This window comes from Oryzias latipes, chromosome 3 (assembly GCF_002234675.1).
Source record: "Oryzias latipes chromosome 3, ASM223467v1".
NCBI classification, from domain to species: Eukaryota; Metazoa; Chordata; class Actinopteri; order Beloniformes; family Adrianichthyidae; genus Oryzias; species Oryzias latipes.
This window is the reverse complement of record NC_019861.2, coordinates 32,732,426-32,759,304: the sequence shown is the minus strand read 5'-3', so window position 1 is coordinate 32,759,304 and position 26,879 is coordinate 32,732,426. Positions and strand designations below refer to the sequence as shown.

The 26,879-nt window shown below is 41.1% G+C and overlaps 1 protein-coding gene across 1 annotated transcript in view; it reads right to left on the bottom strand.

Annotated features, from left to right (window-relative positions):
• Positions 1–146: 146 nt before the first annotated feature.
• Positions 147–26,879, bottom strand: part of LOC101173048 (solute carrier organic anion transporter family member 3A1) — a 35,215-nt gene continuing 8,482 nt past the window's right edge. The window contains exons 3-10 of the mRNA XM_011494020.3: positions 11,583–11,681; positions 9,656–9,913; positions 9,411–9,575; positions 5,439–5,637; positions 5,199–5,334; positions 4,950–5,122; positions 4,513–4,577; positions 147–1,481 (exon numbers count right to left, since the gene is read on the bottom strand). Coding sequence (XP_011492322.1) covers positions 1,105–1,481; positions 4,513–4,577; positions 4,950–5,122; positions 5,199–5,334; positions 5,439–5,637; positions 9,411–9,575; positions 9,656–9,913; positions 11,583–11,681 — 1,472 coding nt within the window. The 3' untranslated portion in view covers positions 147–1,104. The remainder of the gene's footprint in view (positions 1,482–4,512; positions 4,578–4,949; positions 5,123–5,198; positions 5,335–5,438; positions 5,638–9,410; positions 9,576–9,655; positions 9,914–11,582; positions 11,682–26,879) is intronic.

The window sequence follows — 26,879 nt, the reverse complement described above, 5'->3', positions numbered from 1 at the left end:
ATGGATTACATGAAATCTTTCCACCTTTATCCACCTTTGTCATGGTAGGGAGAACACGTCAATGTAAGGGTGGGGTCAACTAAGGTAGCACAAGGGTTAAAATGGTCTACTTCCAGCACCAATTAAAGGAAGTTAAGTCAGTTGCCTTTTTTTTTTTTTTGCGATACGGACGCCATGTTTGGAGCTGGACGTTATCAGTAAGCAGTGATTGGTCCAAATTGGTCTGAGTGATTGTTAATATGGCAACCCCCTTTGCCAATTACCTAAACTTGTTGGAAGTCCACACTTGAAAGCGAGCTGCACGAAAACGTTTTGAACGTGGGGCCCAGCAGGCTCCACCTACTTTTATTGAGGCATCTAATTGGTCAGTTTACAACTTGAATAACTTGCACTACAAGAGAAAATAGTAATAGCTGTTTATTTCTACGTAGAAGTCTATGGGATTTTGGCTTTTTGGAACCAGCAGGTACTTCCTGTTTGGAACTCAGTCCAGTTCTCATATATAGTCAATGTTTTTGAATAATAGCTCTTAACAAAAATCACAGGAGGGGATTCAAATGAACGGACAACGCACCATTGAACCGCCTAAAACATGAAAGTTGAGTTGGTCTCCAATACCAAAACACGACCTCCATAAGGAAAGTCACTTTTGCTTTTGATTTGGGTCACTTGTTAAAAGGTGTTGATCTAAACGTCGCTACTGATTCTTCACTGATAGAATCACAAAACAGCATCACTTCGGGTAATTTTTTGCTGCTTTCTGATTCCATTTCTAAAGTTATGAAAATGTGCAGTTTTTTTTAAACCCATATTATATTTTGTATTAGAATTACTTTACTTCCATTCTTTTAGTAATCTTCTAGTAATCAAACCTGAGAAACACAACAGGGAGGTAACCTGTCTAATAAAGCTCGGCTCTTACGACGATGGGGGACTTTTATTTTGGTTTGTGAGAAGGACCGCCTCTTCCTTTATTGCTGTCGACGTCAAGCCTGCCGTCAAAGATCTGACGTAAATGTGGAGGATGGGATGAGGTGGAGATCCGGACCTCGCTGAGGATGATGCTCTGACGGTTTGCAGCGCTTCACATCAGATCGTGAATGACTATAAAACCGACTCCATGTTGTCACAGGTCTCGTGGTCCTCCAGGTTGTAGATGAACTTTGTTCTGCTGGTCGGGTTCTGACTGATCTCTTTGCCCAAATTGTCCAGAGTCACGTTGGAGGCGAACAGCTCGGTGGGCGTGAGGTAGCCCTCGCTGTTCTTGATGTACTTCCTGTAGTTCTTCCTCAGACACTGCCACGTGGTGGCGTACAGGACGAAGGCCGACGACTTGAGGACGATGGCGATGCTGACGTACAGATGCCTGTAGGCCACGTTGTCGTAGAGCATGCAGGCTCCTTTCTCGCCGCAGACGGAGCTCCAGAACAGACAGGTGGAGTCGATTCCCATCCCGAAGATCAGAGGGGGAGGGATGAAGCCTGCAGCAGCAGCGGGGTGGGGGGGGAGGAAGACAGACAGCAGGTCAAGAGTCAAGAAGAGCACCGCTTTGAGCTCAGCTGCATGCGGACTGACAGTCTGAGGAGGTCCGTCCCCAGCAGGTGACACATCGTCTCGACATTCGTATCACAGAGTCCAGTAAAGGAACGACAGCCAGAAGCAAAGCAGACACTTTCTGCACAATGAGACCAAATACAAGTGAAGGGAGGCCTCAGAAAGAGCGGGGCGGAGTCAAACACCAACTCCAGGTTCAGCCTTCCTACCATTTATGGATTTGTGTTGTGTTTTTATTTAGCAATAAAGTCATTTCCAGTGTGTTTTACCAGAGTGTGTTGTTGTTGACTGTACTAACTCCAGCTTCTGCAGAGAGAAAGACTGAATGATTTGAAGCTGCAAACTTGCAGCATTACTCACAATACCACTGCGTACATTATGTGCATATTGCGCAGATGGTCATATGTAGTTATATAGGTAGAAAAAGTGAGAAAAGTTGTGGTGAAGTGTTCACAGATGCATCACGAATGAACAACATTAAAACCACATGAATAAAACACGCAAAGAACACGTAAACCATCGTAGAACAAGAACCGTGCGTGATTACTACATGATTTAGATGCAATTTATTAGTGATTCCATCATCAATTATGTAATTTTCACATGATCTGTGCACCGTGATAAAAAAGTTACACATCTGTGATACATGCGCGAAAAGTCCGTTAGACATGCGTGGAACGGTCGTGGAAAGCCACAAATTTGCGTATGCATCTCGCAATTACGTAAGGTTTACGTAATAAGTAAGGGTTAATGGCCGACGAAGTGTGCAGTTACTACTTTTTAACGCTGCGCTTCGCGTCGGACGGTTCAGGCTTCCACGGCGTGCGTTAAAAAGTAGTAACTGCACACTTCGAAGGCCATTAACCCGCTTATACCATGGTCACTTACAAAAGCAATACATATTAACCAGGTTTTAGTCCTTAATTCTTGTTTTTTTTCCGATTTGGATCACCTTTCTCATAAACAGCGTTTAAGATAGCGATGCGCCGCATCACGTAACATATAGTACATATATATAACATATAGTCCGCGTCGCGCAGCACCACCGCTGCAGTCAAGATTCGGCGATATATATATGCTGATCGTCCCGATGGGTTGAATAAAGCATCAATTCAGAGGGAAAGTTAATCGCTTACCGCTTGTTTTTGCCCAGATGATGAAGCAAAAGGTTGTTTTACAGAAGCCGGCGCAGTGATACAAATCATTTAAGCTAGCCGACCGGAACTTCTTTTTTCATCGTGCGGTTATCAGGTTTTAACGCATACCCAGCAGCCAATCAGAATCGAGTATTCACCCGGACCATGGTATGACTGCGTATAAACTACGTAAAATAAACTGCGTCATTCTCAACTGACCAAAATTTTGAACAGCTCAAAACTGAATTCACGTAAAGAAACGTCGGCTGAAACCCTACATCTGCACACAACAACGAATGAAGAACGCAAGGAACACTTATGACTTCCGTCATGAATCCCGAAAAACAGAAAATTTCATGGGTAGAAAGTACGCAAACTGTACGTAGTGGCTGTGGGACACGGCCTTATAGCATTGGTTCTGCGGGCACTGCAGGTTTTTGGAGTTGTGCGGTCCTGTGAGGGGTTGTGTCTTAAAGGGTGTGTATGTGTGTATTACAGGTCTTCACCATCATTAAAATGGTCGTGGGTGTGGTTAATGTATTGTGAAGTATTTGTAAGGATAAGGTTACACGTACTTATGACGTACGGGGGATGCTGTCGTACACAGCCCAGTAGTCAATAGTAAGGTGCGAGTACTGGCCCCCTTACTGACCGCCTCACGCACGGGGTGTAAGTAAGTAAGTGCCCAAAGGATGTCCACACAAGCTACAGTCTAACTGTTGACTTTGTTAATGTCTAACAGTCGGGCTGCTCACAGAGGGTCTACAACCTGGATATTTTGTGTGGACCATCTGTGTGCCCTGTTTGACCATTTTTTCGCCTGCAGCCAGCCCATTTCAAGGCATGGACAATAAGAATGGACACTTTGTGCTCTGTTAGACTCTGACTAAGGGGGTTATTGGATTTTTTGTGATGGGCATGTTTCTACATGTTTTATGTATTTTGTCTTTCAGGGTCATATAAGCCCGTGTGGGCTTGGCACATTAGTGCATGACATTTAAATACCACCCTTAACCCTTGTGCTATCTTATGGGGTCAATACGACCCCACCCTTTCATTGACGTGTTATCCCTACACAAGGGTTAAGAGCAGTTGTGATTGAAGCTTTACATGGTTTGGGAGCAGAAGCTGCACAGAGAAACCTCCTTTGGTGGGAAGGGGACGCTCCAATGGCCTGCAGTGAGGAACAAGAATAATGTAGTTTTAAGATGGACGTTGTGAAAGGTTCGTGAAGATTTCTAATGACATTAGTAGATGTTACCAACAAAAGAAAGACGAGCAAACATTTGTTCTAGGAGCATCTGCTCGCTGATATGACGCCAACCGACGGAGAGACAACAAGAAGTGATGATCTGTTGACGTTCCTGTTCTGGTAAAATGACTTTTCTGCAGAATCAGTTTGGTTATTAACCTTTAAATCGTTCCGTCTCGTGTGCACAGATCTGTTGGTTTCTCTACAGTCTGGAACGTGTAAAAGCCCCCCAAACCATGAAGTGGGTCAAACTCTTATCTACTTAAAAATAAATGGATAAAAAGGATCTTGGTTCGCAACTCTGAACGGATGCAGACGGACTTTCTCCTGGACCAAACAGAGGAAGTGATGACATTTTTTCTAGTGTACTGGTTCCAGGAGTTTCTCTCTAAACTGCAGTTCCAGCAGATTGACCTGATTTGATTCATAATATAATAAAGTTTCTTTACATCGTTTTTTTTTCTCCTGAAGTATTTCACAACCACCAGATGTATCTTCTTTTGTTGTTGTTTATTCTTCCTCTGGGTTTTTAACAGACAGTTGCGTTCAAAAGTGTCAAACATTTCTTACCTATCAGCCTTAAAAGCAGGAACAGAACTCCGAGGGCGTAAGACTTCAGCTCCGGACTCACAGTCCTGACCCATGAAAGGAAAAGACCATCACTGATGAGTTTAAAATGCTAAAATATTTTTTAAAGCCTAAATTACGGTAGCTACATAAATTTATTTTATCATTTAAAAAGTTCAATCAAATGCCTCAAAACCACATCCAAATACTCACTACAGTTTAAAATAACAAATGGTTTTCTCAAAAAATAATTTTGTTGCTGATTAAATTTGGCAAATTCAAGAACCCAAATGAAACCAAAACAGTAAGTTTCCCTGAACCCACTATTCAGTTTTTCTCGGATTTTTCCCATTAATATTCCTCATTTAGGTGATAAATCAGCAGCTTGATGTGGTCAGCGGCAGGACACGGCGCCCTCTTGTGGACGGTTCGCGCCGTACCTGATGAGGATGATGACAGAGGGGGTCTGAGCCATGGCCCCGATCATGCTGCACACACAGATCACACACAGGAAGGTGAGGAAGGCCCGCTGGCAGCCGGGGCTGGGACACTTTCCCGGCAGAGCCACCGCCTCCTCGCTGCTGCTGGATACGCAGGTGCAGCTGGTCAGGTTCTGAAGAGGCGAGACATCAAACCGTCACCTTTAGGCCTAAACCCCTCACGCCGCCTCTTCGATCGGTTTGTCTCACCGCTTTGGTGCAGCCGGCGAAGCAGGCGGACAGGTAGGTGACTCCGTTGGACCCGCAGACGGGGCTCACCGATGCCGTGTAGCAGTTGCAGTTGCTGATGCACGGCGACTCGAGCGGCTGCTGCGTCTGCAGCGTCCTGCAACAGAGGTGAGGCGGCGCCGTTTAGCCCTTGACCCTGCAGCCACGCAGAACGTGCAGCGACAGCAGGCCAGGAGTTATAAAGGAGGTGCTGGTTCTCACTCATTGACGTAGGCCACCGTCACCCCGGCAACCGGTCCCGTGTTGCAGCCCAGGAAGAGGAAGGAGACGTAGCAGGCGGTGGACACCAGGTTAACCAGCATGGCCATGCGGACGGCCCCCAGAGCTGACAGGTTCAGCTTCTTCACCAGCAGCCCCCCGAGGAAGATGCCCAGACAGGCACAGGGTATGGCAGTCATGCCTGGGGAGGGAAATCACAACAGTAAAACAAAAAAGCACCTACTTAATCGCTTGATACCTTTTGATTCAAGAATGCATCAAAGCAAAAACAAAGGTGACGTGTTTTTTTCATAGCTGAAAATAAATTCATCAAGGAGTTAAGAAAACAGATCAACTTTGTGAACATTTGAAAATGACAAAAAAAATGACTAGTCATTTTTGAAAAGGAACTCTGTGTTTTTAATTATCCCGCTTTGTTTTTCTCTCCTTTTCCTCCTTTTCTTTCTGCTTTAATTTGTTTAATATTTATCCAGGTTTCATCCAGTCGTCATACTGATATAAAGTAGTTTCTGGGATTCAGGTTACTGGGATTTCCTCATAAACCTGACTTTTTGTGTTTTTCTACTATGTCTAATTATATTCATGACTGTTCTAATAGAAATAATTAAAAAAATAATAATTTAAGGCACATATTGTTGATATTTGATCTGCATATGCTATGAAGACTTATGAAACAGTGTTATGTCAATTTTTTTGATATAATGTTATTTCTAATTATAGTCATGATTTTTGCGATGAAAATAATATATTTTGGATAACTGATCTGCATTTGCTATGTTGATTTTTAAACTACAGTTATGTCTATTTTTACAAAATTATTACGTAATTCATCTTTTTCATTTGATTTATTGATACTAAAGGATTCTTAATTCTGTCTGATAGCAGTTTTGAAGCGGATAATAATAAATCATGTTATAAAATGGTTACGGTAGAACAGGGGTGGGATTATATATATTCACTTCCTTCCAGTCCCTTTCAAGCAATCTTTGAATTAATTTCTAATTATCCTAAGTTTGATGCATCTTTGTATGAATGTATAACTGCTGATTGTATTCTTTTGTGCATTATTCTTGTTTTGATTCCTTGAAATAAACCATTTCAAATCAAAATAAAAAAAAACTATCAGAGTTTCTACATCATCAAAGCTGTAAAGCTTTAGTAAAAAATGCATCTGTGATTTGTCTGTGGTGTTTGCATAAAATCTCCAAAACGTTGTGTCGTGTTAAAGCCTCGTGCCTCGATCACAACTGCCCTTCCAGGTGGATCCAGGCTGTCTGCAGGTGAACAACGGGAAATAGGTGGTGGCACGAAATATCAAAGTTGTAGACCGCTCTGGGAATCCGTAGAACAAAAATGTTAGTAGATTTTTCCTTTTTTTTATCCCTCCAAACCCTGCCGACTGTGCAAAGAGCCAGTTTGTGCAAGAAATTGGACAATCAGAGTGTAGTTTGTTTGTGTGGACGTCCTGCAGGCCCGTAGGACGCACACCAATGCGAGCAGCTCCCGTACGGGTCAGTCCCCATATGATAAATTCTCTTTTGTACCTTCCTAGAAGGCCGAAAGCGCTTCACATTCAGTCTCATACCACCATTCACTCACGCAATCACCACCAGAGGCAACGCGGGGTTCCGTGTCTTTCCCAAAGACACTTTGACACATGGGTGGGCGAAGCGGAAACCAATCTCCTGATTAGAGGTCGACCGCCTTACCACTGCTCCTTCGCCGCCCTATGGGTGCACGTGACTAAGGCATTGGTCACATGTTGGGGATTTTTACGTTGTCCAGGCCTGTTTAACTCTTGTCCTATCCTAGGCACCTTAATGTTGGGAGTTGGGTCATGTAGACCCACTAGACAGTGCGCTGAACCTCTTTTCTTCAATGATTTGTGATCTTCACTGGTGTCCATGGATTACATGGAATTTTTCCACCTTGTCATCATTTGTCATGGTAGGAATAACACGTCAATGTAAGGGTGGGATCACCTAAGATAGCGCATGGGCTAGAGCAGGGGTCGGCAACCCATGGTTTCGGAGCCACATGTGGCTCTTTCATCCATCTGTTGTGGCTCCCTGTGACTTTGGAAAATGAGTATTTTATAATAATTAAATTTTATTTTAGTTTTTTCATTTTTCATGGCATTTCAAGGCGCTGCTGGCTCCGCACGAAGCGAGTGCCACGTAAAAAACAGCTTCGTAATGAGCTCGTATTTATCGGGCGAGACCTGCAGAGCTGATAGCAGGAGGAGACACGCGGGGCGGCTTCAATAAACACTCCGATCTTCTGCCGGGAACTTGACGTACCGCGGGGCAGAGACCAACTCGCTGATGACAGACTGAGAGTTCGCGCCAGTGTTGCCAGATAGAGTCACAGTTTTCCAGCCCAAAAGTCATCTGAAAACCGCCAGACCCAGCCAAAAACCGCCCAGCACAGCTTTTGTTGATGTTTTTTTTCCGTACTGGACTGATAAAATAAAAGATTTTTCTAAATAAAAGAAAGTTCAGACTAATAATAAAATGTGTACACTATTGAATATTTCTTCAGCGGAGCGCCTTCTTTCATTCATTTTCTTAACCCGCTATAACCTGCGTCCGGCTCTTTCATCCTTGTGCTGCGCTGGAGCGCCTCGACTATCGTATTTTGCGCTCTCTGTGTAGGACACACTGAGGAGCGCGGGGGAAACCAACTCTCAGCTGCAGAGGATGTGAACAGGTGAACAGGTAGAGAGGAAAAGCAGGTAGAGAGGCGGAGGAGGGGCTTTGGCTTCAAACTGTCAGAGAGATGCAAACACGGGCGTCAGATTGAGACAGCTTTCACTGCGGGAGTTGAAGCAGAGACTTTCTCTGGGATGATTTTATGATCTCAAACATGGAAACATGATTACCAAGTAGAACTCTTCAAAACAATAAACCTGATCTCTCCACATTCTCAGTGTCTACCATGCATTGATAAACACATCGCTCCATGCAGCGATCAGACCAGAACCAGTAGCTCCTCCCACACGCGGCCGCGGTATCATCCTTTAAAGAACATAATGTGCATTTGCAGCGACGTATGCTTCAGACGATGTCCGATTGGCCAATCTACATGTCAATCAAGTCCCTTACTTCTCAGTGAGGATTTTGATTGGCTGGTGGATTTTAAATAAGTAATTTTTTTTTAATCTTTTCTGGCCCGCGATCTACACTCATGTCATCGAAGGTTGATCGCGATCGACGTAATGAGCACCTTTGAATAATATATACATGCATAATATATATAATGATGTCAAAACGGGTTGTGGCTCCGAGTGCTTTCTTTTTTATTAGGGGCGGTCCCAAATGGCTCTTTGAGTAAAAAAGGTTACCGACCCCTGGGCTAGAGGGTCATTGAGAGGCTCGTACAGCCACCTCAAAGGATGTCATAATGACGGAACGTACCGTTGTCATTTGTAAGGGTAATGTAAGTTTCATGCAGGGCTGATGCTGTCTTACGGTGTCCCTATGCCACACTCCAGTCATTAGGGAGACCTGAGTACCGGCTTCTTATTGGTCCTATGCAAACGCTGCACACACGGGGTGTGCACGTGATACATGAGTGCTCATAAGACGCCCACACAAACTAAACTACTAAACTCTGTTTGTCTTATTTCCTCATCTCTGACATGCAAGGAGCACCCACTTATCACGTGAACAGCACTAATGGGCTCCACAGTCTACACAGTCTGTACAATGGAGATGGGGGGGGGGGGGTCAAAAAAAGGAGAATCAGTATAAACGTATAAACACCCCGTTTTAGGACATGTCACCCGCAAACAGCCCCTATCCATCCTTATGGGGGTGATGTTTGCTTGTCTTTCTGTCACTTGAGGTGAAAAGATGATTGACAGGAGATGTTTTTCTTTTTTTTTTTAAATACAAGTAAAAAATAAACTATATTTTAACATTTTTGGCTAAAAATCAACTGGAGCCAGCATACCTAGCAGCTGGTTGGCTGAGGAGGTGGTCAGGTTGAACTGCTGCTCCAGGTATTTCCCCAAGAAGGCGGCAAAGCCAGCGACCACTGCAATCTCCATACAGGCTGCCAGCGCAATGCAGCTGAACACGGGGTTGGACAGAAGGTGCCTGGTCACCCGCGGGATCACTGAGGAGCACAGTCACGGGGGAAAATGTATTAAAAATGAGAAACCAAACCCTCAGTTTGCGTCTGGTCGCAGCGTTTACCCCGGAGGTGCTGCCACACCGACAGCCCACTGTTCATGTCAAAGCTGCCGTTGGACTTGGAGCCCCGGTACTCCTGGCTCAAAGACGGGGGCAGCATGGCCTGCTCGCTCTCCCCTCCAGCCTCCATTTCCTCGTCCAGAGCCTGGGGGAAGCCGAACATGAAGAGGGCCGACAGGAAGAGTAAGGCACTGCACAGGAGGAAGCCGCCCCACCAGGCCCCGATCCAGCGAGGGTCGTCTGGGGTGATGTCCAGTGTACCTGGATAAAGGTAGAAAAGTTCCGCCGTTATTGAGGAGCGAGATGACCTACAAATCCTAGAAACATCGACACTCACTGGCCACATGACAGGCACACCTGTCCGACTGGTCAGTAATGTAAATTTCTAACTGGCTAATCGTGTAGCAACTCGGTCTGAGTGTTTCACAAACTGCTGATCTACTAGGATTTTCTCCCACAACCATCTCTAGGGTCTACAGAGAATGCTCTGAAAAAGAGAAAATATCCAGGGAGCAGCAGTTCTGTGGGAGGAAATGCCTTGTTGATGCCAGAGGTCAGAGGAGAATGTCCAGACTGGTTCCAGTTGATAGAAAGACAACAGGAACTCAAAGAATCCCTGGTTCCAACCGAGGTCTGCAGAGGAGCATCTCTGAACGCACAACATGTCCAACCATGATGCAGATGGACTACAGCAGCAGAAGACCACGCTGTGAGTGACTTCTGTCAGCTAAGAGCAGGAAACCGAGGCTACAATTCACACAGGTTCACCAAAACTGGACAATAGAAGATGGAAAAACGTCTGGTCTGATTTGTCTCTATTTCTACTGCAACTTTCAGATGGTAGAGTCAGAATTTGGCATCAGCAACATGAAAGCATTGATCCATCCTGCCTTGTATCAAGGGTTCAGACTGGTGGTGGTGGTGTCATGGTGTAGGAGATATTTTCTTGGCACACTTTGGGTCCCTTAGTACCAACTGAGCAAGGTTACAACGCCACAACCTACCCGGGTATTGCTACTGGCCGTGTCCATCCCTTTATGACCACAGTGTATCATCTTCTGATGGCTACTTCCAGCAGGATAAGGCGCCATGTCATAAAGCTGGAATTGTCTCAGACTGGTTTCTAGAACATGACAATGGCCGGACTCTAGGGGCCTCCACAGTCACCAGATCTAAACCCAGTACCTTTGGGATGTGGTGGAACGGGAGATCGGCAGCATCTGTGTGATGCTGTCATGTCAATTACGACCAAACTCTCTGAGGAATGTTTCCAGGACCTTACTGAATTTATGCCACCAAGCAGTTCTGAAGGCAAAAGGAGGTCCAACCCGGCACTTGCAAGGGATACCTAAAAACTAAAGGTCTTGCAAAGCAACTGAATTTTTAATGTAAGATTATGACACACCTAAAGGTCGGAGGTCACTTCTACAATGGGGTTTTTCTCCTTGACAGAAAAGTGCAAAGAACCCCCCCCCCCCCCCAAAAAAAAATCCCTTGTCCCTTTTGGGGTCATGGGGCTGCTGGAGCCTATCCTAGCTGCTGGTTGGTGAAGGCAGGGTATTTTGTGATCAGGTTTTCAGGCAGTTGCAGGTCCACACACACACCTAGGGGCAATTTAGAGACACCAGTAAACCTAGGAAGTGTATTTTTGGACTGTGACAGGAAACCGTAGAAGCAGAAAAAACCCCACACACAGGCACAGGGAGAACATGCAAACTCCACACAGGAGGGTCCCAGCTGGGATTTGAACCAGGGTCTTCTCGCTGTGAGGTGCTGCCCTTAACCCTTCATATTTTTAACTTTTTTTTGTTTGGATTTTACATAAAACCCAACATAGTTTAAATATATAATAATAACACACATATTCACAGGGATTTTTATTAAACAGGGGAAACCTTTCTGCTTCAGGTTTGTTCGTCGGTTAACTCACTAGTGTCGATGAAGACGGCATCAACGTAGACTTTGGTGCAGACTGAACCCAAGATGAAGCCACAGGCGGGGCCAAACACTAACGTGGAAAATAAGATCCCTGAAAAAGAAGAGACACTTTGGTAGATTTAATCTGGATCCTGCTGGACAGAAAATAAAATTAAACAAAGTGCATTTTACATATTCTTAACACTAGGGGGCAACATTAGGCCCTGTGCAAAAGTGTTTAGTGTTCAACCCTAAGCTAAAATTGGCTACAGGTCGTTGTTCCACATCCTGGTGGGGAGTGGAACTGTGGTATTGAACATCATTTGCCTGTCGATAATGAGCAAGGAGAGGAGCGGACACCCCCCTCGGTCAGAATCCACAGGCAACTCCACTAGGATCGATTCCCTCATTTGTCACGTGGTTGTTTTTGTTAGTGTGGGTTTAAATTAAGGTTAATCATGAAAGTCCCTTTGTCTGTCAGAGATGTTTTTTAATTATTTAGACCATAAAATTATAAGAACCAGAGGAAGAAGCGGTCCAAACCTCTCTGGTGTTGTGGAACAAAACACCTTTGGCATCTTTGTCTGTAACTGAGATGCTTTTAGAAATACTAGAGTTTGAGGGAACGTTGAAGATGTTTAAAATGTGTATTTGTATTCACTGATTATGCAAAAAAGGGATGCCTGATGTCATAAAAAAGTCACTTTTTTTTCAGAACACTAATTATTGTTACATAGATATTTCCTACTACAGAATCTTTTATTTTCCAAAGTGTATGCTCTACAAGGCTTTTTTTTTAATTTAAAAAAATAAATTTTCAGCAAAATAACTTGGTCAACCCAAAAAAAAGCAACATAAGAGGCACATAAAATATGGATAGATGGGGGAAAAAAAGCATTTTAAAAAACTTATTTACATAATAAATGTGTAGGTTTTGTTCTTCTTTTTAAAAATCCACTCCGATTATCATTTCATCCGTTTGTTTCAGATTCCAGCTCAGACAAGGAAAACAAAGACGTTGTCTGCAGGTGGATGCATCAGCATAGAGCAGAGCAGGGAGCTTGTTGCCCGCCCAGCATATTTTCTACGTCACAAATGAGTTATTTTTTAAACATAATTTAGTTCTTCTGCTACTGATTCACAATGATTCGAATAAAGAAAAACTCATAAATGGAAATAAGTGAAATTGTCTTAATATATACAGTTTGTCCTCCATAGGCAGAAAAAACTGCAAGAACATGTTAAAAACAGCAAAGATTCAATTTTCATTGAAGTGGGTTTTTAATTCCTGCTATTTATTGATTACAAAAAAAAGAAGTTTTACTTTTTCTTTATCTCAAAGTTGTGTTTGCAGACAAGCTCAACAGAACCCCATAGGAGCAGATGTTTGGACAGGGATCTGCCGGACCCCCCCCAGTGTCTGACAGACAGTTCAGTTCAGCTGAGTCACTCGTGAGCTCTGCAGCTGACAGCCAATGGACACCCTCCAAGATCCTCCTGCGCCCTCTATCGAGGTTTAATGACAGACAAGCACGGGCCCCTAATCCACGGCGCGTACAGTGTCCTGTGGAGTCACGGACACGGCGGAAACATCCCCTCCTGCTGGATTCCACCTGCAGCAGCGCTCGATAACTGTAACATGAGCGAGCAGACTCACAGCAGTAACGACAACGACACATTTAAGAATGATGAAACATTATTCTGTCTGAGAAAAAAAAACTGTGGAATTTGCAGGAAGTTGGATTGAAACGTCCGTCATTGTGATGTGCACACGCTTACAGATATGCCCCCTCATCGCTTATTACGGGGAGAGCGTAAATCCTTCAGGACTCACTGACCTGCACTGATCAATAGCAGCCCTGATGCGGTTTGGCTGAGAATGCAAAAGCGCTGTCTTCAGCTGAGCTACAATGTGCTGCGGCTGCACACATCAAAGGCTTGGCTGCTGCGAGGCCGCGGGTTTGAGAGCCGTCCTGACCTCCCTGCCAGAGCTCTCCAGCTGAGGACTGAACTTTTTTTTAAGAGATCATTAAAGCAACTTTTAAATGTTTATGCATCTCCAAGAAAGAAAAAAGAAACAACATGCAGCATATGATTATATACCAATTATGAACATAAATGCCAGTGTATCCAAGTGACTGTAAATGGGAACTGGACTGAGTGACCCGCAGCTTTTCCTTATTCGTTCTTGCTCTGATACCTTTTTTTAACATCTCCATAATCCTTTTCTTTTTATTTAAGTTATAAACTGGCCAATCAGATGTATGATTAAAAGTAGGCGGTACCTGCGGGTCCCCCCGACCAATCAGCTTAATGTTAATGCTGCACATTAACATTAAGCTGCTATTGACTACAGCACCTATGTACACTGAAAGTCTTCTTTTTTTGTTCTGTTTTTTTTCTTTTTTGTACTGATGTTGCACTTTGGTTATCTATTTATTGGGTATTTATTTGGTGAATAGTTTTTTTTTTCCTACTTTGAAATAATTAGGGTGATTGTCAATGCTCCAAACGCAATTTCTTGGTTCATGTTTTAATGAAAATGACAAATAAATGAATCTTGAATCTATTTTGTGTGGCCCGCTTTCAAGTGGAAGGGGCGTGGCCTTTCAACAAGCTCAGTCCTGACTGGCGAGAGTGGTTGTCATTCATTTGCCATCATGTTGGAGCCACATATGGTCAGTTAGCAGTGGTTGGCCCGAATCGGTCTGAGTCAGTGTTGCCATGGTGAAATGGCACATTTAGTGCAGCCTTAATTGCGCAACACCTGGATCATGGCGTGCCTTTAGATTACTCAGCTCGTGCTAATATTGTCATTCTTTACTAACTATTATAGACATTTTGATGACGTGTCTTTATTTTTCATGTAAATGTATTTTTCACGTCTGTCATTTAGTTGGTGTCAGTATTTGACATAAAGACAGCAGATAATGCAGTAAAACAGCTGCACTTTTTGAGATCAGAAATAAACAATTGATCATTTGTTTATGAATGGATTAGGGGATTTTTGGAGGATTTTTACTGTTGGTGTTGCAAAAATTAGAAAAAGGCCAAATATTTTTGGAGTATTGGAGTAGTTTTTTTAATGTTTTATAAGACCTAAAAATGATATTCACCATAACAGGTTTAAAAAAAAAATCAAATCCCTCTGATGCATTTCACAAACACAGACACAGGACATCACACACCAAGCAGAAATGAACTTATTGATAAAAATGATGCCAGGAGTTTAGTTCTTTAAAAAATTGACAAAGACGCAAAGAAAAAAGGAAGGATTTGATTTGCTGTTTCTTATTAGTAACATTTCCAGGCTTTGTTTGTTTTCTTCTGCAGCATGTTCATATTTGTATAATTTTGATAGAATATATTTTTATGGAGAGCAAAATATTATACGTTATTTAAGGTTTAACTTGATTTATTCTGGATTAACATTCCTGTCAGTTTTTATTCATATTTATGTTTAAAGGGTTGTGCTATCCTAGGCACTTTAACATTGGGAGCTGGGTCATCTAGACCCACTAAACAGTGCACTGACCCTTTTTTCTTCAATGATTTGTGAACCTCACTGGTGTCCATGGATTACATGAAATCTTTCCACCTTTGTCCACCTTTGTCATGGTAGGGAGAACACGTCAATGTAAGGGTGGGGTCATCTAAGACAGCACAAGGGTTAAAAGTTTAGCTTTAGAGTGTTCAATAAAACTTTATTTTGTTAGGCCCGCAACCTAAAGCGTGTTTTGGATTCAGGGAACTTAGTTTGACACCGCTGTGATGCGAGCGTTTAAAATTCACGCATTTTTTTGTGTAAAATGGGAAAAAAAAAGGGGAACACAAAAGGATGTGTGTGCGGGGCGGGGAGTAAGTTAGTGTAGAACCACCACTGGCAGGTAATATCTTATCATATGGGCATAGTTTACTTGTAACCCTTGTGCTATCTTAGATGACCCCACCCTTACATTGATGTGTTCTCCCTACCATGACAAAGGTGGATAAAGGTGGAAAGATTTCATGTAATCCATGGACACCAGTGAAGATCACAATTCATTGAAGAAAAAAGGTTCAGTGCACTGTTTAGTGGGTCTAGATGACCCAGCTCCTAACGTTAAAGTGCCTAGGATAGCATAAGGGTTAAAGGTTCAAGAAAAGCATTGATATAGGTTAAGGACAATGTTCCTGGAGATGTTTCGGATGTCTGGTTGGGATGTGGAGACCTGTGATAAAACGGTTTCAAGTGCTCCTCTGCTGCTCCAGAGGAAGAAAATCACCTCCGTCAGACTCGGCTCCACGGGAAGAACGGCGTTACGACTTTAAAATGAATCACCCTTTGATCAGGAAACGGTTCCTAAGTGCGGCAGGGACTGCAACGTTCCCTCAGGTCCAGCTCCAAGAGGGAATTTGACAAGTGGAACCGTGACTTTAAAGTTTGTCATCTTTGAACCCCTTGGAGAGCATCCGTCCCAGGTTTCTCAGGAGGGTTACAACCCGTTCCCTCCTTGCTTTTATCTCTCATATACTGATGTTAGAATTGATATTAACAAAAGGACAAACTGAAGTTTTTATTTATGGGTCTCATATAAACAGCTTAAAGACAGAGATAAAAGAAGATTTAGCTGTTCAGCCTCCTCCGAGTTCAATATGCAGCTCAGCAGCTCTTCTATTAAGTGGTGGGAAATGTTTACCTCTCTGCACAAATGACTCTAAAACATTTTTATGCTGACATAATTAACAAATTAATCTAATTTGCCGAGCTGTAAATCCGAGAGTTGCAACGTAAAGACTCTGGGAGTCCACAAACGGATTTCTAAATTCTGCCACGGAACTGGTTCATCTGGATTAAACCAATCTGAACCAAACTACGGCTACTTCCACCACCTACTGATTTAATAGAAGCAGTTTATTTAGACAAAATCAACTAAAACAAACAGGAAAACTGCAAAAACCAAAGACAGAGACATGAAGGGGCAGCAGGGAAATGCAGACAGTAATACTGCAACATTTTGCTTGCCATCTGACCCACCTTTTCATGTAAAGTCCCTCTGCGATCATCTGTTGATCTATTGTGCAAGCGTTCCCAGGGGTCTTTTATAAGCTATATGGCAAAATCAAAAAACCTGTCGTTTTCTAGGACATAATGTCTTTAAAGCAGCAGTAGTTCAGTAGAAATTAGCCCCTGAGTTGTGGCTGTTGCCGTGGAATAAGCCCACCCCCCTCCCATCTGATTCACAATTTGAACAGATTACTCAGAAATGTTATTTTTAATCTAAATTTCTTTGTCCACCATCGTCAGGAAAATGCCATGAGACCGTGTTAAAAAAAAGCGGGGCATGATTAGTGATCACACACACGCCCCAAAATAAGACCACATAAAAAAGAAGATGGAGAAAATGGTAAGGACAGATTTACCTACAGATCCTCTTGTAGCCCTTCTAGAGGAAAAAAAAAAATAATAATAATTATAATAATAATAATAATAACAATCCATTTTATTTAAAGCGCCTTTCATGAAACCCAAGGACACTGTACAGACAAGTTTAAAATAATGTTGATGTAACTACTAATGATATTATTTTAATTATGTAACGATTGTCTGTGTTACTGCTGTTTTCTCCGGATTTTTGTTCTACGTCTCTCCTGCAACTCGTTTGTTTTGTTTTTTTTGTTTTTTTACCTTTATTGGATTCTCAAAAGATCTTGGCTTTTGCCAGGCCACAATTGAAAAGAAGAATTTCTTTCTTAATCTTAAATAAATAAATAAATAAAATAATGATCAATGCTGTATTTTACACGTCTCATCAATGTTGGCAAAAAAGATTATTGTTCTGAACTGACTTTAACCAGATCCACCAACCATAAACCAGTGGATCTAAAAATGAAAACAAGTTTATTTGATGTAATATCTGAGTGCCTAACTACAACTAAGAAATTATGTTGTTTTTTTTAAAGATGGATGGGAGTGACTGCTATGTTTGAACTAAGACTGTCGTCCTAATGCCCTCATTTTGCAAATGTGACTGTGTGTATACATGGATGTGTAAGTACGTGTGTGTGTGTGTGTGTGTGTGAGTGTGTGTGTGTCAGAAGTAAGAACTCTGTCTCCCCCTTCGGTCACCGGCGGGAGGCGTCCCCAGAGTTCTATCCACACTATGACTCCCATCAACCCCCAGTGCTCACTTCCTGAAAGCTGCACACCTGACGCTCATTCACTCAATCAAACACAGCATACTTCAGCTCTGCACTAAATGAAGCTCAGTGCAAAGTATTGTTTGTGCCACTCTGCCTTCATTACAGAGTGTTATATCTGGACCTGGTCTTCTGTTTCCTGACCCTGACTCTGTTTGCCTGCTGCCTGCCCCAACTCTCGCCTGGATCCTGACTACCCCTGTCTCTTCTCTGATGCTCTCATGCCTGTTATTGACCCCTGCCTGCCTGACCCTGATTCAGCTTTGTGGACTTTTAGCTGAGCTAATAAACCTTCTGCATTTGGATCCAGCCATCTGTCTGTTCTTGTGACAGCATTTACATGTATATAAGAGTGTGTGTGTGTGTGTGTATACCAGTATATAAATGATACATTTATAGGTGCTCTAATTCTGCGCCTTCAGTTCTAAATCGGCTGGAATATGCCAAATCTCAACGGTTGTTTTTGTATTTCTGCAATAAACCTAAAAAATACAAAAATACTATTTTCATCAGAGTCTTTATATACATAATATAATAATTACATTTATGCTCGTTCTTTTATTTAGTCTTCCTGAAAGGTTTAAAAAACTTTGATTTCATGTCTTTGGTTATTTATTTCTGTTTTTGCAGTTTATTAAATATTTTATATGGAAAATTCAACCATTTTAATTAGATTGATTAAAGTTCTGATTCTTTGTGATATGTGCTACAACACTGACCATGTAATTAATAAAAAATAAATAAACACGGAGACATGATGTTCACGCCGTCAATGATATATAAGGACATAGCATCGCTCTCCCCTAATGGAGCGATAAATGATGGACGAGGATAAATGTGCCGCAGAAGAGGTCAAACTGCCCGTCTCCGCTCACGTTGCCTGCACATGAATAATTTCACACTCAGCCTCACATTATGTCTCCGTTCAATTGCTGCTCCTTTCTATCTTGGCAAAGATGCCCCACGGAGGTGCTCCTATAAAACAACCCGGGCCGGGCCGAGCGGACAGCGCCTGCTGAGTCAGGGTCCATTCTTTTCTCTGCTGTCCCACAGTAGAGGAGTAATAACTCCAGCCGAGTCAAAACATTTTGCTGCAGTGGACTCCGCTTGCAGCATCACACCACTTCATTACGCGCATTACAGCGATGAACAGAGGCAATAATATCACTGGGGGGGGTGGCGGGCTGTGCTGTCTGTTACAGAGCTGCAGTGCTTGCTGTTTGCAGACGTCTCCGACTGCAGAGTCGTTTATTTTGAACTTTATAGTTCAGTCATTTGTCCTGTTGCTGCTGCTGCATTCTGCTGGTTATATCCTCCCTGTAAAAACTGTAATATCAGCTCCCCTCCTGCATGCTGAGCTTTAGCTTCTCTCTTGTGGGGCAGTTAAAGAGCCAAACCGGAGAACTAAAGCAGTGACCTAAGACATCGTTCATTCAGTCAATATTTACTTTTACAAGGATAAAGTTCCTCTATGCTGATGATCAAAAACTTTCGTTGATGCATAAATCTGATGCTGATCAGATGTTGGTCCTGATGACGGATTTATTTATTTTATGTGTATGAGATTTAAAGCCAAGAAAAAAAAAAAAAAAAAGAGATTTAAAGCCTTCGTCACATGCCACCTGTGGGGGTGGGGTTGACCTGTGCAGGCGCTGTACAGGTGGTTTTGGTGTTTCTGAGCCCATGGAAGGTTGTAGAGAAGGGCAGCTTGCATCTTTAGGGGAGTGCAGGTGTGTCCCTTCAGGCTTGTAAGGCCTCCCCAAGGCATGTGATGAAAATGGAACGTACCATTGTCATGCACGCACGTGGTAAGTGTATCTGGCAGTAGGTGTAGGAATAATGGTATTTGCACGCTCTTATAAAGTGTGGGTGATGCTGCCGTACGTTGTCATTACGCCTCAGTCTAGTCGTTAGTAAACTGTAAGTACCAGCTACTGACTGACTTGCTGCAATGGGGGGGGGGGGGGGGGGGCAGGGGGCAGGGATACCAGTAGAAGACCCACACAAACAACGTCTTATTTCCACATTAGAGCTCGAACTTACCACGTGAACAGTGCTAGCAAGCTCCTTGGACGGGGTTTGAGTCGCAAAAAAAAAAATCAGTGCCTGCGTCTCACCCTTACTTACCCTTACGTGCTATTTTAAGCTATGCACACACTAGGCATTTACCCCACACTGTTCAAACTGGACAAGCAGGGAGGGGCTTCTACTTCTACATGTGTGCCACCTACAGTTCGAAGGGGCTAGGTGCAAAATGCAAATCTCACAAATTTCACCTCATGCATTTTTTTTCACAGCTCTATTGCGATATATTTAATTTTTCATTTAAACGTTGAGACGCAACGTCTCATTTTATGAAAAACTTGGTGTCATAACATTCCAGCAGGGCAAAAACCACAATTATTAATTTCTCCTCTGTGATCAATTTTCAAACAGTCGACAGTTCTGAGTTTTGAACAGGATGCTACCCACACATTACTAGCAAATCAGAGGCCCTGATTGCTCAGAGTTTGACGCGCTTTAACTCTCAACGCGCGTTCAGTTGGCACGTGGTTTGCACGTAGAGCCCGAAAAAGGTCGTAGGATATGTTTACACTCTCTCCTGCTAGCTTACAGCCCCTCACAACCCCAGGTTAATATTAGCCGTGCAACAGAGCAATTTTGGAGCTATCCAGCTGTACAGTTTTGATCCAGATGTGAGCTCAGAACAAGAAAAACAAAGATGTACGTGGATCTATCTGATTGCCGGTGGATGCATCAGAATAAAGCAGGACGTTTGTGACCTTCAGGCTGTAGCCCCAACATCACTGCCGTGAGCTTTTTCAAACAGCCTTTTTTCTTATGCTTCTTTTTCACCACAATTAGAATAAAGAAATACTCAGAAATATAAATTTAAGCTTCATTTTCTTTGTATATGTCCTCCGTCTTGAGAAATATGACACAAGAGCATGTCAAAAACATCAAAAACACAATTTTCATGGGTCTTTAACACTTGTGCTATCTTGTGGGGTCATCTGGACCCCACAAGATAGCACAAGGGATACATAATATTGACAGTAATCACCAGATCATCTTACATAGAACCTCACTCTTTCATATTATGTTTAAAATAAAAAATCAACACTTACCAAAGAGTATCTCTCATTTAGGAGGTAAAAAAAAAAGCAGTCCGAGAGGATCAAATATGTTTATGAAACCAGCAGTGAGAACTAAACTTCAGAAGACGGGCTTCAGATATGGAATTTTGAAAATTGTCAATCCATCAAAATAATCAAAGCAATTAAAAAGGGTGACATAATAAATATATATAAAACAATATTTATTGATCTTTTTTGTGGCAATTTCAGTGACTGTGATTATTTCTTGTAGTTCTATAAAAAATATTTTTTGTATAAATTAAAGCTTCAAAAGAAATGAAACTAAAAAAAAAGGTCTTGTACTCGATAAATTGTTGATCTTCATCCAAAGCCCTTTTTGTGTGTACTTCTGTTTAATCTGTCTATTATTTATCAGTTTGAAATCAATAATTAAATTAACATAGTGAAAACGTTATAAACAAAATGTTATTCTGTTGGTTAAAACGAAATACAAGGAAGACCTACATAGAACATTTGGCTTTAATGTAAATAAGACCAGGATCTAGTTATTTTTTTTCTATTCTATCTAAATAAAGTTAAACTTTACAGGAAAAAAAACATTTAAAACAACAACAGAAAAAACTTTTAACTCAAGAAGGTGAAAAGAATCCACAACTTTCTTCAAATGACCTTCAAAATTCCGCCTTAAATTTGATTTTTTTGATTTTTTTCAAGGATTGTAGTCAAAGCAATAACAAATTTACACATTTTTATCAAATTCATTGCAGAAATGTTGAAATGTATAGATTAAAAAGACAGAAAATAAAACAAAACAAAAAAGTCACTTGAATCACCTTTGCTTGATTAAAAACAGTGATCATTAACTAAAGTCAAGTAGAGCTTGATTTATTGCTTGAAAAGGAGTGGAAAGAAGCGAACTTATATAATGCCACCCTTACTGAGTTAATTCATTTGATAGTTTACAGTTTTTGTAATGCATTTGTAAATGCAAAGACACATCAAAAATCAAGAGTCTTCCATTTTCCAAAATGTTGCTGAGCAGTTCAGTTTCTTCAGCGGCAACAATATTTACATTTTCTTTAAGAAAGATTCCTTTATCAATGCAGCACGACATGCACGGCTCCATTCAGATGTAAAGCGGGGGGGAAAAAACGCGAAAACTACAAAAGCTCCTTTATGTTAGACTCAAAAGACGCAGCAGACAGGAGGCTTGCTGATCCATGAGGGAGGCAGAAAGTAATCAATAATCCATCTATGTTTTGGCTCCAACATTGCGGCTAAATATTATCTTAGCTTTTGCAGGCAGTTCTTCGTCTCTCTTTTCCAGTTTCATTACCGGCCCCTCTGCATGAATCTGATGATCTGAGGATTCCTTCTTTGTATTTTTATGTGTCTTTAGATACATTTTTTTTTTTTTAGGTTTCTTCATTTGAAAAGCGTTTTTGTTTTGGAAACGTTTGCATTTCGCTTACTTCCTGTCTATTCTTCATCCTTTTTCAGAGAAGATTTTTCAGTTTCATATTATTTTCCAAATTAACGTAATTCAATTGCAAGGTGGGCGGGGCTAGTGGTAAGAGCAGATGCTGAACACCACAGGGGCATTCACTGCTCAAATACTGACTCCAGTCAATTTTGAATAACGGTCTGATTCAATTGAATATCAATATATTTAAAAAAGAAAAAGTCATTTCAATATCTTTATCTTTTTTGTATGTTAATATTCTAAAGCCGTTTTTTTTATTTGTAGTTTTAACATCTAACATTAAATGTTTGAAGGATCGACTGTTTTTGCCTGAAAAAATACATAAAATTTATTGAAAAAACAAAAAATATATGATTTGGTAATTAGTTGATTAGTGTTATGATTAATAAAACTGGATCTAACATTGTTTTTTCTTTATTTCCTCAGTCCCTTGATTTCCTTCACATCTTCCTCCTCTCCTTCAAAGACAGACACAGCTATCCTCGTCTTCATTCACCTTCACCTGCATCACTAAATGTCTTGTTTCCTGCAGAAATAATCCAACATTTACTCTTTCTTATTCAAGAACCAGTATTACCATTCACTGCATTATTTTGAGAATTTGGTCACTTCCAGAGTTTCTGGTTATGGCTCCTGCAGATGTCAGGATCTGGTCTGTATGGACTCACTTCGACATGAGTCTGTTTGAGGATGCTCAAAGACTGCTGTCAACAACGGTAAAAGGAATCAGGCTTTGGTCATGCTTAGTTTTTGGCTCAGAAGTTTCCAAAGGTGGGGTTCGCACTACAGATCTGCATCCCAACCAGATCTTTTTTACCAATAAAAGTTTGACACTAATAATAATGAAACGTTTTTTTATAGGTGTACCTCAATCACCCATGACACTGAATAATGGATAATATCTTGAAAGGAAAATATTAAAAGATGAATACATAAAAACAAAAGTCAGTTGAACAAACATGGAATATCCTGCAGATAAAAGGCACAACACCTGAATAAACCAGCTTTCAGTCTCAGTCAAAGGGGGTCATAATTCTGTGATCCAGAGGTGGAGAGCCGCAATTCCCCCTACCCCACCCCTCAAACCCACCTACTGAGTCTATCCTGGAAATATACACTGTACATACTGTGTGGTTGTGTCTGTACATACCGTGTGGTTTTGTCTGTACATACTGTGTGGTTGTGTCCGTACATACTGTATGGTTGTGTCCGTTCATACTTTGTGGTTTTGTCTGTACGTACTGTGTGGTTGTGTCCGTACATACTGTGTGGTTGTGTCCGTACATACTGTGTGGTTGTGTCCGTACATACTGTGTGGTTGTGTCTGTACATACTGTGTGGTTGTTTCTGTACATACTGTGTGGTTGTGTCTGTACGTACTGTGTGGTTGTGTCCGTACATACTGTGTGGTTGTGTCCGTACATACTGTGTGGTTGTTTCTGTACATACTGTTTGGTTGTGTCTGTACATACTGTGTGGTTGTGCCCTTACATACTGTGTGGTTGTTTCTGTACATACTGTTTGGTTGTGTCTGTACATACTGTGTGGTTGTGTCCGTACATACTGTGTGGTTGTGTCCGTACATACTGTGTGGTTGTTTCTGTACATACTGTTTGGTTGTGTCTGTACATACTGTTTGGTTGTGCCTGTTCATACTGTGTGGTTTTGTCTGTACATACTGTGTGGTTGTGTCCGTACATACTGTGTAGTTGTGTCTGTACGTACTGTGCGGTTTTGTCTGTACATACTGTGTGGTTGTGTCTGTACATACTGTGTGGTTGTGCCTGTACATACTGTGTGGTTGTGTCCATACATACTTTGTGGTTGTGTCTGTATGTACTGTGTGGTTGTGTCTGTACGTACTTTGTGGTTTTGTCTGTACATACTGTGTGGTTGTGTCTGTACATACTGTGTGGTTTTGTCCATACATACTGTGTAGTTGTGTCTGTACGTACTGTGTGGTTGTTTCTGTACATACTGTGTGGTTGTTTCTGTACATACTGTTTGGTTATGTCCGTACATACTGTTTGGTTGTGTCTGTACATACTGTGTGGTTGTGTCCGTACATACTGTTTGGTTGTGTCCGTACATACTGTTTGGTTGTGTCCGTACATACTGTGTAGTTGTGTCTGTACGTACTGTGTGGTTATGTCTGTACGTACTGTGTGGTTTTGTCTGTACATACTGTGTGGTTGTGTCTGTACATACTGTGTGGTTGTGTACATACTGTGTGGTTCTATCAGTACATACTACTTGTGTCATTTCTCATTGGGTTTTCATCCAACAAAGGGTTAAGGCCCGACAGGTCCATGTGGTAGAAGATGTGGCCACTCAAAGGCAGCTTTTCCCTCAAATATCTGCTTTGTTCCTGCGCTCCTGAAGAGCTGCAGCTTTAATATTTAATCATGTCTATGAATGTTTGCTAAATGGATCCTCACAACCTTCTGTGTCATGTTGCACTTTTCAAAGGGTATTTCCCACAACTGAACAAAGAGGGAAACAGAAATGCTAAACAGCAAATATTAGCTGCGCTTCAGCTGCATGCACACTGTGAGATGTAAACATTACGGTCAAAAAGCCTGGATTTTAAAATTCAAACTCAATTTTTGAATTGTAGATTCAGACAGCACACCAAAATGGCAAACGCACTATATAGTGCACTATATAGGGGTTAGGGTGGGAATACGGACATACCCGAGTCTCACAGCCACGTACATTTAACGCATATTGCACAGATGAAAATTAGTCATACACGAATATACTTGGAAAAAGTGAGAAAAATTGTGGTCTTTACATGAAATCTTCACAGATTTATCCCGAATGAACTGCGCTAAAACCAAAAAAGTAAAGAAAAAAGTAAGAAAAAGTATGAATAAACCACAAAGAACACGTGTATCAACTTTGCAGGATTATTGCGCTGTTTAGATGCAATTCATGAGTGATTTGTGTGTCAGTTACAGAATTTTAACATAATATGTGCGTTGCATAGAATAAGGAGCTTTATTACAGACTCAAAAGACTTAAGGATAAAAATAAAACATTCCTACAAGTATAAAAACAATGACATAAAAGTATAGAAACAATAAAATAACCAGGTATCTTAAACATAAAAAAGACTAAAACTACTGCTGACTAAAAAACGTAAAAGTTTAAAAAAGGCAGCCGTAACAAACCTCCAGGGGATTGGTATCTAAAAGTTCTGTACCTTACATTGGTGAGAGTTAAAATGATTTGGTTAATTGAAATAGTAAGACGATACAAAAAACGATAAATAATTTGTATACAAAAATCACGCACAATTGTGTAGGAATTACATAAAGATTGTGTATAAACTATTTAAAATAGGCATAAACTGCATAATTCGCAACAGACCAAAAATCTTGAACAACTAAAACCGGAATTAAACAGTTGACCGAAACTCTTGATGGACATATGGACATATGGGCGCATCGACGAATGCGAGAAACGCAAATGAATTAGGTTTATCATGCATGTATCACGAAAGGCCGAAATTACATTCGTGGAAAATGTGAAAATGTACGTACTGGCTGTGTGAAGCAGCTATAAAGGCAGAGAGAAGAAGAAAAGCAGAGAGTTGGTCATCAAAGAGAAGGTTCTATCTTTGCTCCTACTCCAGGTCAAGTGTCACGTGTCACACAAACAGAAAAGTGAAATGCTTTACCAAACCCAGATACTGAACAGATTCAAAAATGAATATCAATTTATATTTAAAAGTAATCATCTTATTTCAATTATGAAATCATTCCTTTCTGAAAAAAATCACTAAATGTGTCCTTCAGTTTAAAAAAATGCTTGTAATGCAATTGTGAATAATTTAATACCATTAATAATGAGCTGCTTGATTTTTTAGGGTGTAATTAAAAATGAGAAGCTACAAAGTCTTTGCAAAAAAAAATAATATGTCAATTAAAACTCATATTTAAGCACCTTTATATTTATTTCAGTTTATCACTGAAGAACAAAACTTTACAGACTCTTGTCTTACTTACATGACAAGAATTTAAAATTTTTAGATAATTGCTCTATCTTTTATTTAAATTTTTTCTGTTTCGTAAATGTTAAGTGAAATTACACAACCACATTATTTATTTATTAATACAAAGCTATAGAAGTTCAAATACAGTAATAATATCAGTTTACTTTTTCACACTTTATTTTAAATCATATTCTACCTTAAAACTGTTTATTTCTTGTTATTTTGTATATTTGAATAAAAATTGACCAAACAAAAAAAAATTATGTTCATAAAGTTTGTTTTTGGCCAAAAGATTGCTGTAAAATTCTGTCTAAATGTGATAATAGTGTCTGTCTAAGATGGAATACTCCAATTATCTTTATGGATTTAGAGTAAAACGTATCTGTTCTGTGGGGATCAGTACGTTTTAAACCCGAAAGGCCAACAGTTCACAGGGAGAAGATCTAGTCCTTTAGCAAAGATGCTCATCCTTATGGACAAAAATTAGTTTCACCCCTAAACACATTTAGAAAAACTGAAAAAGGTTCCTTTTAGTTTGAACGAGCATTCTCA